General features: G+C 46.2%; 1 protein-coding gene across 8 annotated transcripts in view; it reads left to right on the top strand.

Moving 5' to 3' along the window:
• LOC115161253 (probable phospholipid-transporting ATPase IH) overlaps positions 1 to 17,322 on the top strand; it is an 87,685-nt gene extending 70,363 nt beyond the window's left edge. For 3 of the 8 annotated variants that reach the window (XM_029712076.1, XM_029712075.1, XM_029712077.1), the window contains exons 19-31: positions 1,713 to 1,946; positions 3,623 to 3,800; positions 3,923 to 4,025; positions 4,214 to 4,359; positions 4,592 to 4,651; positions 4,749 to 4,876; positions 5,267 to 5,402; positions 6,011 to 6,034; positions 13,514 to 13,579; positions 13,940 to 14,043; positions 14,146 to 14,311; positions 16,251 to 16,488; positions 17,245 to 17,322. In XM_029712076.1, the coding sequence (XP_029567936.1) occupies positions 1,713 to 1,946; positions 3,623 to 3,800; positions 3,923 to 4,025; positions 4,214 to 4,359; positions 4,592 to 4,651; positions 4,749 to 4,876; positions 5,267 to 5,402; positions 6,011 to 6,034; positions 13,514 to 13,579; positions 13,940 to 14,043; positions 14,146 to 14,311; positions 16,251 to 16,478 (1,573 nt within the window). In that variant the 3' untranslated portion in view covers positions 16,479 to 16,488; positions 17,245 to 17,322. Of the gene's footprint in view, positions 1 to 1,712; positions 1,947 to 3,622; positions 3,801 to 3,922; positions 4,026 to 4,213; positions 4,360 to 4,591; positions 4,652 to 4,748; positions 4,877 to 5,266; positions 5,403 to 6,010; positions 6,035 to 13,513; positions 13,580 to 13,939; positions 14,044 to 14,145; positions 14,312 to 15,325; positions 15,433 to 15,568; positions 16,489 to 17,244 lie in introns of those variants that run through there. The other 5 variants (XM_029712081.1, XM_029712080.1, XM_029712079.1 and 2 more) reach the window with 5 other exon arrangements.
• The last annotated feature ends 873 nt before the right edge of the window (positions 17,323 to 18,195 follow it).

Here is an 18,195-nt window from a genome sequence, read left to right as displayed (position 1 = left end):
ATTTCGAATCCCACCGTACCTTCTCCGCTATGCAATCTGGTTTCAGAGCTGGTCATGGGTGCACCTCAGCCACGCTCAAGGTCCTAAACGACATCATAACCGCCATCGATAAGAGACATTACTGTGCAGCCGTATTCATCGACCTGGCCAAGGCTTTCAACTCTGTCAATCACCACATTCTTGTTGGCAGACTCGACAGCCTTGGTTCCTCAAATGATTGCCTCGCCTGGTTTACCAACTACTTCTCTGATAGAGTTCATTGTGTCGAATCGGAGGGCCTGTTGTCCGGACCTCTGGCAGTCTCTATTGGTGTGCCACAGGGTTCAATTCTCGGGCCGACTCTCTTCTCTGTATACATCAATGATGTTGCTCTTGCTGCTGGTGATTCTCTGATCCACCTTTACGCAGATGACACCATTCTGTATACTTCTGGACCCTCTTTGACACTGTGTTAACTAACCTCCAGACGAGCTTCAATGCCATACAACTCTCCTTCCATGGCCTCCAACTGCTCTTAAACAGAGGTAAAACTAAATGCATGCTATTCAATCGATCGCTGCCCGCACCTGCTCGCCCGTCCAGCATCACTACTCTGGACGGCTCTGACTTAGAATACGTGGACAACTACAAATAACTGGGTGTCTGGTTAGACTGTAAACTCTCCTTCCAGACTCACATTAAGCATCTCCAATCCAAAATTAAATCTAGAATCAGCTTCCTATATCGCAACAAAGCATCCTTCACTCATGCTGCCAAACATACCCTCGTAAAACTGACCATCCTACCGATCCTCGACTTCGGTGATGTCATCTATAAAATAGCCTCCAACACTCTACTCAACAAACTGGATGCAGTCTATCACAGTGCCATCCGTTTTGTCACCAAAGCCCCATACACTACCCACCATTGCGACCTGTACGCTCTCGTTGGTTGGCCCTCGCTTCATACTCGTCGCCAAACCCACTGGCTACAGGTTATCTACAAGTCTCTGCTAGGTAAAGCCCCTCTTTATCTCAGTTCACTGGTCACCATAGCAGCACCCACTCGTAGCATGCGCTCCAGCAGGTATATCTCACTGGTCACCCCGAAAGCCAATTCCTCTTTTGGCCGCCTTTCCTTCCAGTTCTCTGTTGCCAATGACTGGAACGAACTGCAAACATCTCTGAAGCCGGAGACTCATATCTCCCTCACTAGCTTTAAGCACCAGCTGTCAGAGCAGCTCACAGATCACTGCACCTATGCATAACCCATCTGTAAACAGCCTATCTATCTACCTCATCCCCATACTGTATTTATTTATTTATCTTGCTCCTTTGCACCCCAGTATCTCTACTTGCACATTCATCTTCTGCACATCTACCATTCCATTGTTTAATTGCTATATTGTAATTACTTCGCCACTATAGCCTATTTATTGCCTTAACTTACCTCATTTGCACTCACTGTATATAGACTTTTTGTTTTCTTTTGTTCTACTGTATTATTGACTGTATTTTTTGTTTATTCCATATGTAACTCTGTGTTGTTGTATGTGTCGAATTGCTACGCTTTATCTTGGCCAGGTCGCAGTTGTAAATGAGAACTTGTTCTCAACTAACCTACCTGGTTAAATAAAGGTGAAAAATAAAAAATGTATATCTTGCATTCTTTGAAAGGTCCATACACCCCCTATAGTGATGCTTATTGCTATTAACCTATTGACTGCTGTGCAGGCTCCAGGAGAAGGCAGCAGACACCATCGAGTCGCTCCACAAGGCTGGGATGAAGGTGTGGGTCCTGACGGGGGACAAGATGGAGACGGCGGCGGCTACATGTTATGCTAGCAAGCTGTTCCGCCGCTCCACCCAAATATTGGAGCTGACCAAGAAACGAACCGAGGAACAGAGTCTACATGATGTTCTGTTTGACCTGAGCAGAACCGTACTGAGACAGCGCTCCCTGTCGGGGTACGCTGCACACTCACACACACACCAATGTATCCTGTGTTTTGAGTGCGCACACAGCATGACAAGTACAAGTCAAATGTTTGGACACACCTACTCGTTCAAGGGTTTTTCTTTATTTTTACTATTTTCTACGTTGTAGAATTACAGTGAAGACTATGAAATAACACACATGGAATCATGTAGTAACCAAAAAAGTGTTAAACAAATCAAAATATATGTTATGATTGAGATTCTTCAAAGTAGCCACACTTTGCCTTGATGACAGCTTTGCACACTCTTAGCATTCTCTCAACCAGTTTCATGTGGTAGTCACCTGGAATGCATGTCAATTAACAGGTGTGCCTTGTTAAAAGTTAATTTGTGGAATTTCTTTCCTTTTTAATGCATTTGTGCCAATCAGTTGTGTTGTGACAAGGTAGGGGTGGTATACAGAAGATAGCCCTATTTGGTAAAAGACCAAGTCCATATTATGGCAAGAACAGCTCAAATAAGCAAAGAGAAACGACAGTCCATCATTACTTTAAGAAATGAAGGTCAGTCAATCCGTAACATTTCAAGAACTTTGAACGTTTCTTCAAGTGCAGTCGCAAAAACCATCAAGCGCTATGATGAAACTGGCTCTCATGAGGACCGCCACAGGAAAGGAAGACCCAGAGTTACCTCTGCTGCAGAGGATAAGTTCATTAGAGCTACCAGCCTCAGAAATTGCAGCCCAAATAAATGCTTCACATAGTTCAAGTAACAGACACATCTCAACATCAACTGTTCAGAGGAGACTGTATGAATCAGGCCAAAACACTACTAAAGGACACAAATAATAATAAGAAGAGACTTGCTTGGGCCAAGAAACATGAACAATGGACATTAGACTGGTGGAAATCTGTCCTTTGGACTGACGAGTCCACATTTGAGATTTTTGGTTCCAACCGCTGTGTCTTTGTGAGACGCAAAGTAGGTGAACTGATGGTCTCTGCATGTGTGGTTCCCACCGTGAAGCATGGAGGAGGAGGTGTAATGGTGTGGGGGTGCTTTGCTGGTGACACTGTCTGTGATTTATTTAGAATTCATGGCACACTTAACCAGCATGGCTACCACAGCATTCTGCAGCGATACACCATCCCATCTGGTTTGCGCTTAGTGGGACTATCATTTGTTTTTCAACAGGACAATGACCCAACGCACCTCCAGGTTGTGTAAGGGCTATTTGACCAAGAAGGAGAGTGATGGAGTGCTGCATCAGATTACCTAGCCTCTACAATCACCGATCTCAACCCAATTGAGATGGTTTGGGATGAGTTGGACCGCAGAGTGAAGGAAAAGCAGCCAACAAGTGCTCATTATATGTGGGAACTCCTTCAAGACTGTTGGAAAAGCATTCCAGGTGAAGCTGGTTGAGTGAGTGCAAAGCTGTCATAAAGGCAAAGGGAGGCTACTTTGAAGAATCTAAAATCTAAAATATATTTGAAGTTGTTTAACACTTTTTTGGGTTTCTACATGATTCCATATGCACTATTTCATAGTTTTGATGTCTTCACTATTATTCTACAATGTAAGAAAATAGTAAAAATAAAAACCCTTGAATGAGTAGGTGTGTCCAAACTTTTGACTGGTACTGTATATGTACAGTATTCATGCATCTCTGTGTAACATCTGTGTGTCTGTGTGTTTTTCCCCAGGCTGTCTGTAGACTGTCAGGACTATGGTCTGATCATCGACGGGGCCACCCTGTCTGCGGTGCTGAAGCCCAGTCCAGAGAGCTCTGGCTCTGGGAACTACAGAGAGATCTTCCTGGAGATCTGTAGGAACTGCAGCGCCGTTCTCTGCTGCCGCATGGCACCCCTACAGAAAGCACAGGTGGGTGTGATCTCACTTCCTGTCTCACATGGGAATCCAGGGAGAGAGATGGTGTTTGGATGGATGGACAGTCGATCAGTCAGTTAAAGTGTTTAATGAGTTGTGGTATGACTGTTGTCCAGATTGTGAAGCTGATCAAGGCATCTAAGGAGCACCCCATCACTCTGGCCATCGGTGACGGAGCCAACGACGTCAGCATGATCCTCGAGGCACACGTGGGCATCGGTAAGCTCATCTCTACACTGATTGGCAAGCCCCATGTGTTTGTACTCTGATTGGTGGGAACCATCAGCTAGCACTCATCTTTCTTCTTTGATTGGTGGGGGGCTTTGGCTCCAAGATATCTCATTTGGTGTATGTTTGTTTTCTATCAGTTAATCCATCAATCAACCAATCCCTCCCTCTCTCTTAAGGCATCATGGGTAAGGAGGGTCGCCAGGCAGCGAGGAACAGTGACTATGCCATCCCAAAGTTCAAACACCTGAAGAAGATGCTGCTAGTTCACGGCCACATCTACTACATCCGCATCGCTGAGCTGGTGCAGTACTTCTTCTATAAGGTGGGCTTTACTAATGACACTAATACTGAGCATTTACTGAGATCACATTGCAATTCTTTAGTAATGAATTACACAACTTGGGGGCTCCACACCACCCCAGTCTGGTAGCTGGCCCAGGACAGCACAAACCTCCAGGCTCTACGCTGCAAGTAGCAGAGTCAGTATAGAATGATGAACAATGTTTAGTCCTTACTTTCTCACTTTGCTTCTGCCCCTTTTTCTCTCTCTCCAGAATGTGTGCTTCATCTTCCCTCAGTTCCTCTATCAGTTCTTCTGTGGATTCTCTCAGCAGGTTGGTGCTCAAAATCACCCCTAATGACCTCATGGTTGCCTGTTTGGTCATGTGTAGTCTGTATATTACTGACTGTGCTCTGTGTGTCCCCGTGCAGCCCCTGTACGACACAGCCTACCTGACTCTGTACAACATCAGCTTCACCTCCCTGCCCATCCTCCTCTACAGCCTCATAGAGAAACACGTCAGCATAGAGACGCTGAAGAGAGACCCCACTCTGTACAGGTCAGAGGAACATCCCACCCAAATGAACACTTATTTGAAAGTCAATGTAATTCACAGGTTTTGTTTTGTTTAACAATTTTACTTCGCTCTCACTTGCCACTATCGCCCCCACTTCTCTCTCTCTCTCTCTCTCTCTCTCCCCATTCTCTCTCTCTCCCCCATTCCCTCTCTCTCTTCTCTCCTCTCTCTCTTTCCCCCCTATTCCCTCTCTCGATCTCTCTACCCCTCCTCTCACGATCTCTCTCGCTCTCCCTCTTTCTCTCTCTTCCCCTTCTCGCTTCCCCCCTTCTCTTTCTTCCTCTCTCTCCCTCTCTCCCCCCTCTCACCCCCGCGCCTCTCTTTCTCCCTCTCGCTCCCTCTCTCTACGCCTCCTCTCTCACTTTCTCCCAGGGACATAGCTAAGAACTCTCTCCTGCGCTGGCCCGTGTTCCTGTACTGGACATGCCTGGGCTTATTCGACGCCTGTATCTTCTTTTTTGGTGCCTACTTCCTGTTCGACAACACCACCTTCACTAGCAACGGACAGGTGAGCCCCGGCTACTGCCTCCACGGACAACTGTCAAGGACCAGTTGACAAGTTGCCCCCAACTACAGATCTAGGATCAGATGACCAAGTCATAAGCATCGACCATTAGCTGGATTCAACAACACCCTGTTTGGCTCTGGTCAGAAGAGGTGCACTGTGTAGGTCAAAGGGTTCCATTTGAGAGTCACCATAGTGATGGTTTCTAGAACACCCATCTCCACGTGATTGTCCCATAACACCAGAGTAAGACAATGTGGTCAGGTTGTGGTTATCTATGGGGAAGTTATGGTCAGGTTGTGGTTTAGTTGTGATCAGGGTCTCAGTGGTCCTCTTTAGCTTGGCGACCATCAGGATTCCATTCATATGGACAACGCTATAGCATCTTTCTCTGTACGGTTGATTTATGTCATATTAACTGTTGCCTTTGGTCCTGTTTTTTCTCTTTAAGTTGAAACATCCTGGAATTAATTTATTCTATGTCCTGATTACTTTCTCTCTTCTTCCTCCTCTCTGCTTCTTCTTCTCTTCTTCCTCCTCTCTGCTTCTTCTCTCTTCTTCCTCCTCTCTGCTTCTTCTCTCTTTATTTTGCTTTTCTTCCTGTTCCTCAGCTTATGACCACCAACACACAGATGGTAAGCCTCTCTCTCTCTCTCTCTCTCTCTCTCTCTCTCTCTCTCTCTCTCTCTCTCTCTCTCTCTCTCTCTCCTCTCTCTGTCTCTGTCTCTCTCTTCTCTGTCTCTGTCTCTCTCTGTCTCTCTCTCTTTCTCTCTCTCTCTCTCTCTCTCTCTCTGTCTCTCTCTCTCTGTCTCTCTCCCTCTCTCTGTCTCTCTCTCTCTGTCTCTCTGTCTCTCTGTCTCTCTCTCTCTGTCTCTCTCTCTCTCCCTCTCTCTGTCTCTCTCTCTCTGTCTCTCTGTCTCTCTGTCTCTCTGTCTCTCTCTCTCTCTCTCTCTGTCTCTCTCTCTCTTTCTGTCTATTATGTGCTTTTTAGTTATGAGTTTAGCTTTGAGTTTTACCGTTTCATCCCGAAACATCAATCCATCCATCCTCACTCCTCCATGCAGTTAAGTACCACATCTAGGGCCTCTCTACCCAGCCCAACACCTGACGACAGCAACTCCACTCTACTAATATACTAGTCTCTCCCCCACATCCTTATCCTGGTAGTAGACTTAAAATAACCTGTGTGTGTGTCTGTGCGTGTGAGAAATAAGTGCATGCGTGTGTGTGTGTGTGTGTGTGTGTGTGTGTGTGTGTGTGTGTGTGTGTGTGTGTGTGTGTGTGTGTGTGTGTGTGTGTGTGTGTGTGTGTGTAGTAGTAGTACATACACAATACATTTAGTGAAAAAAGCGGTCTCTGCTGTTTTAATAACATGGATTCATTCTAGCTGCACTGTCTTGGAGGGTGATCTCTCTCCAGGTAAAATGTATGCACGTATTACTGTAAGTCTCTTTGGATAAAACGTCTGCTAAGCATATATTATTATTATATTATCTTCACGTTATCTAGTATTTGTAGAGAGATGTATTTCTAGCATTTCAAATCAAAGTTTATTTGTCACGTGCGCTGAATACAACAGGTGTAGACCTTACAGTGAAATGCTTACTTACAGGCTCTAACCAATAGTGCAAAAAAAGTGTTAGGTGAACAATAGGTAGGAAAAGAAATAAAACAACAGTAAAAAGACAGGCTATATTCAGTAGCGAGGCTATAAAAGTAGCGAGGCTACATACAGACACTGGTTAGTGGGTGGCGGGACACAATGCAGATAGCCCGGTTAGCCAATGGTTGGTCGGCCCAATTGAGGTAGTATGTACATGAATGTATAGTTAAAGTGACTATGCATATATGATAAACAGAGAGTAGCAGCAGCGTAAAAAGAGGGGTTGGGGGCGCACACAATGTAAATAGTCCAGGTAGCCATTTGATTACCTGTTCAGGAGTCTTATGTCTTGGGGGTAAAAACTGTTGAGAAGCCTTTTTGTCCTAGACTTGGCACTCCGGTATCGCTTGCCATGCGGTAGTAGAGAGAACAGTCTATGACTGGGGTGGCTGGGGTCTTTGACAATTTTTAGGGCCTTCCTCTGACACCGCCTGGTGTAGAGATCCTGGATAGGAGGCAGCTTTGCCCCAGTGATGTACTGTGCCATACGCACTACCCTCTATAGTGCCTTGCGGTCAGAGGCCGAGCAATTGCCGTACCAGGCAGGGATGCAACCAGTCAGGATGCTCTCGATGTTGCAGCTGTAGAACCTTTTGAGGATCTCAGGACCCATGCCAAATCTTTTTCATTTCCTGAGGGGAAATAGGCTTTGTTCTACCCTCTTCACGACTGTCTTGGTGTGTTTGGACCATTCTAGTTTGTTGTTGATGTGGACACCAAGGAACTTGAAGCTCTCAACCTGCTCCACTACAGCCCCGTCGATGAGAATGGGGGCGTGCTCGGTCCTCCTTTTCCTGTAGTCCACAATCATCTCCTTAGTCTTGGTTACGTTGAGGGAGAGGTTGTTATTCTGGCACCACCTGGCCAGGTCTCTGACCTCCTCCCTATAGGCTGTCTCGTTGTTGTCGGTGATCAGGCCTACCACTGTTGTGTCGTTAATGATGGTGTTTGAGTCGTGCCTGGCCATGCAGTCGTGGGTGAACAGGGAGTACAGGAGGGGACTGAGCACGCACCCCTGTGGAGTTCCAGTGTTGAGGATCAACGTGGCAGATGTGTTGCAACCTACCCTCACCACCTGGGGGCGGCCCGTCAGGAAGTCCAGGATCCAGTTGCAGAGGGAGGTGTTTAGTCCCAGGATCCTTAGCTTAGTGATGAGCTTTGAGGGTACTATGGTGTTGAACGCTGAGCTGTCGTCAATGAATAGCATTCACACATAAGTGCTCCTTTTGTCCAGGTGGGAAAGGGCAGTGTGGAGTGTAATAGAGATTGCATCATCTGTGGATCTGTTTGGGCGGTATGGAAATTGTAGTGGGTCCAGGGTATCTAGGATAATGGTGTTGATGTGAGCCATGACCAACCTTTCAAAGCACTTCATGGCTACAGACGTGAGTGCTACGGGTCTGTAGTCATTTAGGCAGGTTGCCTTTGTGTTCTTGGGCACAGGGACTATGGTGGTCTGCTTGAAACATGTTGGTATTACAGACTTAATCAAGGACATGTTGAAAATGTCAGTGAAGACACCTGCCAGTTGGTCAGCACATGTCCGGAATACACGTCCTGGTAACCCGTCTGGCCCCACAGCCTTGTGTATGTTGACCTGTTTAAAGGTCTTACTCACATCGGCTACGGAGAGCGTGATCACACAGTCGTCCGGAACAGCTGATGCTCTCATGCATGCCTCAGTGTTGCTTGCCTCGAAGCGAGCATAGAAGTGATTTAGCTCGTCTGGTAGGCTCGTGTTACTGGGCAGCTCGCGGCTGTGCTTCCCATTGTAGTCTGTAATAGTTTGCAAGCCCTGCCACATCTGACGAGCGTCGGAGCCGGTGTAGTACGATTCAATCTTAGCCCTGTATTGACACTTTGTCTGTATGATGGTTCGTCGCAAGTCATAGCAGGATTTCTTGTAAGCTTCCGGGTTAGAGTCCCGCACCTTGAAAGCGGCAGCTCTACCCTTTAGCTCAGTGCGAATGTTGCCTGTAATCCATGGCTTCTGGTTGGGGAATGTAAGTACAGTCACTGTGGGGACGACGTCCTCGATGCACTTATTGATGAAGCCAGTGACTGATGTGGTGTACTCCTCAATGCCATCGGAAGAATCCCGGAACATGTTCCAGTCTGTGATAGCAAAACAGTCCTGTAGTTTAGCATCTGCTTCATCTGACCACTTTTTTATAGACCGAGTCACTGGTGCTTCCTGATTTAGTTTTTGCTTGTAAGCAGGAATCAGGAGGATAGAGTTGTGGTTGGATTTACCAAATGGAGGGCGAGGGAGAGCTTTGTACGCGTCTCTGTGTGTGGAGTACAGGTGATCTAGATTTTTTTTCCCTCTGGTTGCACATTTAACATGTTGATAGAGATTTGGTAGAACTGATTTAAGTTTCCCTGCATTAAGGTCTCTGGCCACTAGGAGCACCGCCTCTGGGTGAGTGGTTTCCTGTTTGCTTATTTCCTTATACAGCTGACTGAGTGCGGTCTTAGTGCCAGCATCTGTCTGAAAAGTATAGCTGAAAACTCTCTAGGCATTTGTATAGAGAGATGTATTTCTTGTGTAGAGAGATGTGTTTCTTGTGTAGAGAGATGTGTTTCTTGTGTAGAGAGATGTACTTATTGTGTAGAGAGATGTATTTCTTGTGTAGAGAGATGTACTTATTGTGTAGAGAGATGTATTTATTGTGTAGAGAGATGTATTTCTTGTGTAGAGAGATGTGTTTCTTGTGTAGAGAGATGTATTTATTGTGTAGAGAGATGTATTTCTAGTGTATAGAGATGTGTTTCTTGTGTAGAGAGATGTATTTATTGTGTAGAGAGATGTATTTCTAGTGTATAGAGAGATGTATTTGTAGTGTACATGTGTTGATTAGGCCAGGGTGTGAATTGAGAGATGGCTGATGTTGGAGGAGGAGGGGTAGTCAGGGATGAGAACATGGAGGTTCCAACAGCCTTCCACTATCCTCCTTCTCTCTCCCCCCCGCTCTCCATCTCTCACTCTACCTCTCCCTCCATCTCTCTCCATCTCTCACTCTACCTCTCCCTCCATCTCTCTTCTTCTGTCACTCTACTTCTCCCTCCATCTCTCTTCCTGTCACTCTACCTCTCCCTCCATCTCTCTTCCTGTCACTCTACCTCTCCCTCCATCTCTCTTCCTCTGTCACTCTACCTCTCCCTCCATCTCTCTTCCTCTGTCACTCTACCTCTCCCTCCATCTCTCTTCCTCTGTCACTCTACCTCTCCCTCCATCGCTCTTCCTGTCACTCTACCTCTCCCTCCATCTCTCTTCCTGTCACTCTACCTCTCCCTCCATCTCTCTTCCTCTGTCACTCTACCTCTCCCTCCATCTCTCTTCCTCTGTCACTCTACCTCTCCCTCCATCTCTCTTCCTCTGTCACTCTACCTCTCCCTCCATCTCTCTTCCTCTGTCACTCTACCTCTCCCTCCATCTCTCTTCCTGTCACTCTACCTCTCCCTCCATCTCTCTTCCTCTGTCACTCTACCTCTCCCTCCATCTCTCTCTTGCGCTCCCTCTCTTTATCTATAACCCTACCTCTCCCTTCAAATTTCTCTCTTGTTCGCCATCTCTCTCCCTGTCTCTTTCTCTTCCTCCATCTGTTCCTTCCTGATGGCAGTTTTTTGTCATCTGTGAGTAGAGAACACATCCTCAAAGAGCACGAGATCCATCTTTGCATCAAAGAGAGAGAGAGCGGGAGATGGCTAAGGGAAAAATGCAGAGTAGATTTTCTCTATTTTTTACTCTATATTTATGTATGTATTTATATATTTGGCATCCTGCTTTTTCTCTCAAGTTTCAAGGTTATTTACCATAATTAGCTTAATATGAGACTTACATGAATGGGATGCCATACAACAGTAAAAGACAAGGTGAAATACAGGTGAAATGGACGTAGCTTGTTGCAGCATCAAACACAATAGGGTTTAGGATTGTAATCAGTGATGTAGTGGTAAAGAATATATGGATAAAAGCTGATCGCCGTTCATGGTAAGTAAATTAATGTTACCTATTCTTAAATGCATTTAGCCGCAAAAGGTGGGTAAACGCTCGCGCAAAATAAAAAAGTTGGGTAAACGCTCGCGCAAGATAAAAAAGGTGGGGAAACGCTCGCGCAAAATAAAAAAGTTGGGTAAACGCTCGCGCAAGATAAAAAAGTTGGGGAAACGCTCGCGCAAAATAAAAAAGTTGGGGAAACGCTCGCGCAAGATAAAAAAGTTGGGTAAACGCTCGCGCAAGATAAAAAAGTTGGGGAAACGCTCGCGCAAAATAAAAAAGTTGGGGAAACGCTCGCGCAAGATAAAAAAGTTGGGGAAACGCTCGCGCAAAATAAAAAAGTTGGGGAAACGCTCGCGCAAAATAAAAAAGTTGGGGAAACGCTCGCGCAAAATAAAAAAGTTGGGGAAACGCTCGCGCAAGATAAAAAAGTTGGGGAAACGCTCGCGCAAAATAAAAAAGGTGGGTAAACGCTCGCGCAAAATAAAAAAGTTGGGGAAACGCTCGCGCAAAATAAAAAAGTTGGGGAAACGCTCGCGCAAGATAAAAAAGTTGGGGAAACGCTCGCGCAAAATAAAAAAGTTGGGGAAACGCTCGCGCAAAATAAAAAAGTTGGGGAAACGCTCGCGCAAAATAAAAAAGTTGGGGAAACGCTCGCGCAAGATAAAAAAGTTGGGGAAACGCTCGCGCAAAATAAAAAAGTTGGGGAAACGCTCGCGCAAGATAAAAAAGTTGGGGAAACGCTCGCGCAAAATAAAAAAGGTATGTGATCTGCATTTCCGTGCGTTTAGCATCAAACTACAACACAGGTTTAAATTAAGTAATTACAGTTAGTGCTCTGTGCTCATATCGGTGTGAATAGTTTCAACTGATATTTATACAAGTCAATTGTTTCAACTGATGATCAGTGATGGTGTTGACCCCTTGACCTTTTATGTTACAGCCTTAATCTAACACGGACTAAATTACCCCTACACACAATACCCCACAATGACAAAGCAAAACTTTTTATTTTTTTCATTTTTAGCAAATGTATTAAAATAAAAAAACGGAAATATGACATTTACATAAGTATTCAGACCCTTTACTCAGTACTTTGTTGAAACACCTTTGGCAGTGATTACAGCCTTGAGTCTTCTTGGGTATGATACTACAAGCTTGGCACATTTGGGGAGTTTCTCCCATTCTTCTCTGCAGATCCTATCAAGCTCTGTCAGGTTGGATGGGGAGCGTTGCTGAACAGCTATTTTCAGGTCTCTCCAGAGATGTTCGATCGGGTTCAAGTCTGGGCTCTGGCTGGGCCACTCAAGGACATCCAGAATTGTCCCGCAGCCACTCCTGCGTTGTCTTGGCTGTGTGCTTAGGGTCGTTGTCCTGTTGGAAGGTGAACCTTCGCCCGAGTCTGAGGTCCTGAGTGCTCTGGAGCAGGTTTTCATCAAGGATCTCTCTGTACTTTGCTCCGTTCATCTTTCCCTCGATCCTGACTAGTCTCCCAGTCCCTGACGCTGAAAAACATCCCACAGCATGATGCTGCCACCACCATGCTTCACCATATGGATGGTGCCAGGTTTCCTCCAGACGCAACGCTTGGCATTCAGGCCAAAGAGTTCAATCTTGGATTCATCAGACCAGAGAATCTTGTTTATCATGGGCTGAGAGTCCTTTAGGTGCCTTTTGGCAAACTCCAAGTAGGCCGTCATGTGCCTTTTACTGATGAGTGGCTTCCGTCTGGCCACTCTACCATAAAGGCTTGATTGCTGGATTGCTGCAGAGATGGTTGTCTTTCTGGAAGGTTCTCCCATCTCCACAGAGGAACTCTTGAGCTCTGTGATCATCGGTTTCATGGTCACCTCCCTGACCAAGGCCCTTCTCCCCCATTGCTTAGTTTTCCACTGTGTTCTTAGGGACCTTCAATGCTGCAGAAATGTTTTGGTACCCTTCCCCAGATCTGTGCCTCGACACAATCCTGTCTCTGAGCTCTACGGACAATCCCTTCAACCTCATGGCTTGGTTTTTGCTCTGACATGCACTGTCAACTGTGGGACCTTATATAGACAGGTGTGTGCCTTTCCAAATCATGTCCAATCAATTGAATTTACCACAGGTGGACTCCAATCAAGTTGAAGAAACATCTCAAGGATGATCAATGGGAACAGGATTCACCTGAGCTCAATTTTGAGTCTCATAGCAAAGGGTCTGAATACTTATGTAAATAAAGTATTTCAGTTTTTAATTTTGGAAACAGTTCTATAAACCTGTTTTTGCTCTGTCATGGGGTATTGTGAGGGGGAGAATGTATACAATCCATTTTAGAATGAGGCTGTAACATAACAAAATGTGGAAAAAGTCAAGGGGTCTGAATACTTTCCGAATGCGTTGTATAAAGGATGGATGAAATGTGTGCCTGATGAGATGTGGCTGACTTCCTGCTCGCTCTCTGTTCTTCTCTAGATGTTTGGGAACTGGACTTTCGGGACTCTTGTCTTTACTGTGCTGGTGTTCACGGTCACGCTCAAGGTGAGTGTGTGTGTGTGTGTGTGTGTGTGTGTGTGTGTGTGTGTGTGTGTGTGTGTGTGTGTGTGTGTGTGTGTGTGTGTTTACACTGTGTGAAGGAGTAAGAGACTGAGTGAATCTGATAATAGTGGACTGAATAATCTCTTTGCATGTGTATGTATGTGAGATAATAGATTGACTATATGTTCTCATCAATCGTTAGAGCTGTAACCCCTGGAGGCGTAACTATGGACTGATTGATAACGTGTGTGTGTGTGTGTGTGTGTGTGTGTGTGTGTGTGTGTGTGTGTGTGTGTGTGTGTGTGTGTGTGTGTGTGTGTGTGTGTGTGTGTGTGTGTGTGTGTGCGCGTGTGTGTGTTGCAGCTTGCCTTGGACACACACCACTGGACCTGGATCAACCATTTTGTCATCTGGGGCTCCCTGCTTTTCTATGTCATCTTCTCTCTGCTCTGGGGAGGCATCATCTGGTAGGCCTCTCATTCTTACAACTGACTGGTTCTTACTCTGTACATTATTCATTTCCCTTAAACATAGATATAGAATAACTAGATCCTCTGCTCTCCCTCCAGGCCTTTCCTGAACTACCAGAGGATGTACTATGTGTTCATGCAGATGTTGTCCAGCGGTCCGGCTTGGCTCAGCATCATCCTGCTCATTATGGTCAGCCTGCTGCCTGATGTGGTCAAGAAGGTCCTCTGCAGAACACTGTGGCCCACCGCCACCCATCTTGCACAGGTAGGACCACAACTTGACCACAGCTCAGGAAATACGACTGCACCAGTTAATTGAAGAGCTATTTGGTAGCAGCCCTCAATATGTACAGTAGACCTGCATGTATAAGTAGACCTGCATATGTACAGTAGACCTGCATGTATAATCACATCAAAAATACCTTCTCTACTGACCAAAAGTATCCAGGTATAGCTGCCTCTCACATGCCAGACGACTCAGTACTAAAACTCCTAAAACACGTGTCAATCTCAAGGCTGGATCTGGCCTGCGAGCCCATTCAATCCAGCCCGCGGGTGGTTTGAGTCATTTTATCAACATTGAAATTACTAAAACCGAATCAAATTTTGACACAGAGGAAATATAATCCAATTTAAATGCGGCCCTCCAGTCTGGGGAAGACTAAATGCGGCCCTCCAGTCTGGGGAAGACTAAATGCGGCCCTCCAGTCTGGTGAAGACTAAATGCGGCCCTCCAGTCTGGTGAAGACTAAATGCGGCCCGCGGGGAAATTTAGTTTGACACCCATGTCCTAAAAGATTGACCCTGTGTTAACCCACACTTTAAAAACTCCCTTCCCCTCTTTTCATCTGATATTACTACTTCCTGTCACTGCTTAGCTGAACTTCCTGCTTCCTGTGATTCAAGTGCTGAATTCCAAATAGACCCTTAGCCAGCCCTTAGCACTCCTGTAGATCTGACACCGTTGCATAGGTGTGAGCAAAATGGTGAAGATTACACCCAGCCTATCAGAAGGCAAGATGAAGCATATCATATTGCTTATACCTATCCAATGCTTTTTAGATGTACATTTGGGAAACGGATCTGTAGCTAAATCTAACGGATTTCTTTCCTCTTCCCATCTCTCTCTGCTCTGCTTCCTAATTGAACCCACCACCGTCCCCCTTTCCCTTTCTATCTCTCTCCTCTCCCCACCGCTCCCTCTGTCTCCCTCCTCCAATCCTCCACTCCTCTTCCTGTAACCTCCGCCCTCTGACCCCGTTACCTGGGGCAACGACAGTCCAATCGCCCGTGCCTTACCGTGGAGCCGTCCACCATCTTTGTGCTCTCTCAGTCCGACAGCAGATTGAGTTTCTGATTGGCCGAGAGACGGCAGAGGAGGATGAGGTGACTTTTTAAACACTTTATGTGCACGGTGGCATGTGCCAATGTCAAAATGACATCAGTGGTCCACCTTCATTCAGTTAAATCAGTGTTTCAACATTAACTCCCAACGTTCAAACATCAATCACAGTCACTGTAGTGTTCCCATCCAGGGCTCTCACCATTCAGGGCTCTCACCATTCAGGGCTCTCACCATTCAGGGCTCTCACCATTCAGGGCTCTCACCATTCAGGGCTCTCACCATCCAGGGCTCTCACCATCCAGGGCTCTCACCATCCAGGGCTCTCACCATCCAGGGTTCTCACCATCCAGGGTTCTCACCATCCAGGGTTCTCACCATCCAGGGTTCTCACCATCCAGGGCTTCCATTTCAAACAATTCAACTCAATTACCAGACAATACTATCATTCATACTGCTATATATGCTACTGCTGACCATGCTACAGCTGATAACAGGTTGTACTAATTTTGAGCCTTCTGTTAGCATCCTGCTAGCCTAACAATCTCACCCAGTACCATATTCAGCATCTCTTCTCTTCATGTTCCTCTATGGATGCTGTTCAAATGTATCTACTGTATATTGATGTATAAAATGTACATGAATGTGTTATTCCATCCAAATGCTAACTTGCTAGCATGTGTATGTATGTTATGTTTTCTACACTGGAGTAATCCTCAGCAGGCAGCAGGACACGGGAAGTTGAAGGGCTATCATTACATGTCACATACAGTTTGTTACAGTGCAATGCTTCACCGCATGGCTTCTGTTTAGAACCTCCTCCTGCTTCCTGACCCCTGCTCACCCTACTGTTTGCCCACAGAGGGTGAAGGCTGATGGTGTGTGTGATGGGAGTGTGTCCTCTGCCCCGGACGCCAGTCCTGTTGATGGAGGTGGAGGCAGTGAGAGAGACATGCTTTGCCCTGCTAGGACCTGTGAGAGGGACAGAGGTGGAGGGGTGCGAGCTACCAGGACCTATGACTGCATGATGTCACACAACCCTAACTACCTGCTCAGCCAGCCCCTAGACTCTTCCCCATCAGAGAACTAGGGTTGCTACGGTAACTGAACACCAATGGCCACAGAATATGGCAAGAGTGGCAATGCTGCTAAAATGTCTGCCTGTTGCCCTGTGGTTCTGGAGGGGTGCTGGTAGTGGGGGGCATTTTATTTACTGCTAGGGGGTCTTCACCGATGCCAGGTGGTCTCCTGTGCTGAGAGGCTTGCTCACTTGGGACGAATCACAATTGTGGAATGCAACGCATGGGGCTGTCTGGGTGATTTGATTGTCATGATTATCTTCGGGTGGTTTGTCTGGAGGGTCAGGGTGACTTGCTTGGGTTGGTACTCTATTGTAAACTCTCTTGGGATGCAACAGAGGCATTTTCTGGCTTTCCTTCTGTCCTGCTGAGAGCTGCTATAAGGTGGATGAGCTCAATGTCTTATTATTGGATCCCTCTCATACTGTCCATTCCAACACGGGGGTCAGAGAAAAATATATCACTGTAATTTTGTACAAATAAATACATTTGGTATCTTAAACATGGAAATAAAGTTTAAGACCCGGGGAAAACAATGGCATTGATTATTATTCTGTACACTGAATTGAATAAAACATCAGGCAGCATTAGTGGCCATTTGGATGAGGAACACTGACCTCTGGTGTTAGAAGATGATACAGCATGTGTGTGAATGTTTCATTTTCATTGCATGCTGATCATCTGAATGTGAGTTCAACCTGAAACAGACTAGGGTATTTTCAGTGATCTAAACATTCCCTCTCTTCTTCTCCGTTCTCTCCTTCCCTCTTTCTCCAGGACGTTGACAAGCTGTTGCAGGGCAGTGTAGCAGAGTTGACCCCCGTGTCCTCTCGCCCTTCTGGCCCTTCCTCCAAACGGAAGAGCACTGACTCCTCCCACCTCCACATCAGGGTTCTGAAGCCCCTCCCACTCCGCAGGTCTGAGTCCTTCCCCCACAAACTACTATTGGCCCACTGGACTGATGGGGGCGGGGCAGACCACCGGCACCCTCAACACCTACATGCTCCGCCTCTCAGGGGCCGGCTTTGCCTACTACGCACCGGGGCCAGAGACCTTTGTGTGACACACAATCACACACACACTCACACACACACACACATACTCACACACACACACACACTCACACACACACACACACACACACACACACACACACACACACACACACTCACACACACACACACACACTCACACACACACACACACTCACACACACACACACACACACTCACTCACACACACACACACTCACACACACACACACACACACTCACACACTCACTCACACACACACACACTCACACACACACACACTCACACACACACACACTCACACACACACACACACACACACACACACTCACACACACACTCACACACACACACTCACACACACACACACAGACTAATGTGTGAACACACTCTCACACACACACAGACTAATGTGTGAACACACACTCTCACACACACACACAGACTAATGTGTGAACACACACTCTCACACACACACACAGACTAATGTGTGAACACAAACTCTCTCACACACACAGACTAATGTGTGAACACACACAAAATGATGTGCTCACAAAACTATGTGCACACACAGAGACTAATGTGATCTAAACCTACAGCTTACCATGGATGTGGAAGGATTTGTATTCCACTCATAAAAATGCAAACACACACATATGCAAAATAAATCACACATACTGAAAAACGTGAAACATC

The sequence above is a fragment of the Salmo trutta genome, chromosome 24 (assembly GCF_901001165.1).
Source record: "Salmo trutta chromosome 24, fSalTru1.1, whole genome shotgun sequence".
NCBI classification, from domain to species: domain Eukaryota; kingdom Metazoa; phylum Chordata; class Actinopteri; order Salmoniformes; family Salmonidae; genus Salmo; species Salmo trutta.
Note: the sequence above shows the minus strand (reverse complement) of the source record. Positions and strands in the feature narration are given on the sequence as shown.